We start from the raw sequence: 910 nt of genomic DNA, 5'->3' as shown, positions 1-910 counted from the left end.
ATCCGTGTCCTGCTGGAACAAGGATCTGCTCCAACTCGGAGCTCCCACCTGGAGCCAGACCCTTCTGGGTCTTGGGTCAGGACCCACCTGTGCAAAAGCTTTAAGGTTTTGCATTCGCTTTTCTCTGATGGAAGGGGTGGGAATTCTCTCCATCCCCACAGCAAGGGCCCTTCCCTGGTGTGGCTCCTCTGCTCCTTCCCCTTTCTCCTGGCTGCACTCACCTGGTGACTTTGCATGCTGAGGGACCGGAGTGTCTCACCCCAGAGCTGCCCTGCAGGGCGTGAGTGTTCACCACAGCCTCACTGCTTTCTCCTCTGCGTGGCAGGGAGGAAAGGCTTCGGGAAGAAGAGGAAGAACAGAAGAGGCAGAAGCTTCAGGCTGCAGAGAACAGGGCCAGGGTGATGGAGGCGTTCCTGAAGGAGAAGGAGAAGGAAGTTCTCCAGCTGCAGGTGAGAGCAGCTGGTGCTTCCTGGCAGAATGCTGCTCGCAGGCCCTGTGAGGGGTTTGTTGGCAGCCCGTGGGAGGGACGTGGAAGCTGTAGGTGTGTTTTCCATGGATTTTTATGTTGGTAGCTGGGAACACAAGCACCAGCACTTCTAGGGGTGTTGACAGCGTGTGAACAGGGTGGAAGCGAGAGCTGGGAAAACAGGATGGAACAGTCCCCAGGGAGAGAACAAAGCTTTCCTTGCTGGGGCTTGGCTCCTGCTGAGGTGCTGTTGGTGGCACCTCGGGGACTCTGCCAGCCCCTGCAGCCTGTGCTTGTCCTTCCTTCCTTCAGGAGGAAGCCAAAACCTTCATCACCCCCGAGAACCTGGAGGCACGGATCCAGCAGTGCCTGGACAACCCGCGCAACTACAACTTCGCCATCGACAAGGACGGGCGGATCGTCAAGCGCACCGTGCTGTCCTAG

At 58.1% G+C, this 910-nt stretch overlaps 1 protein-coding gene across 1 annotated transcript; it reads left to right on the top strand.

Moving 5' to 3' along the window:
• Positions 1-329: 329 nt before the first annotated feature.
• On the top strand, positions 330-910 carry MRPS26 (mitochondrial ribosomal protein S26; the record flags this gene model as incomplete). The annotated part of the gene is made up of 2 exons (XM_009999834.1): positions 330-449; positions 779-910. Coding segments are annotated over 2 exons (252 nt in total), but the record flags the coding sequence as incomplete, so codon positions are not given.

Source organism: Chaetura pelagica, unplaced genomic scaffold, assembly GCF_000747805.2.
Source record: "Chaetura pelagica isolate M959 unplaced genomic scaffold, ChaPel_1.0 scaffold696, whole genome shotgun sequence".
NCBI lineage: Eukaryota > Metazoa > Chordata > Aves > Apodiformes > Apodidae > Chaetura > Chaetura pelagica.
Note: the sequence above shows the minus strand (reverse complement) of the source record. Positions and strands in the feature narration are given on the sequence as shown.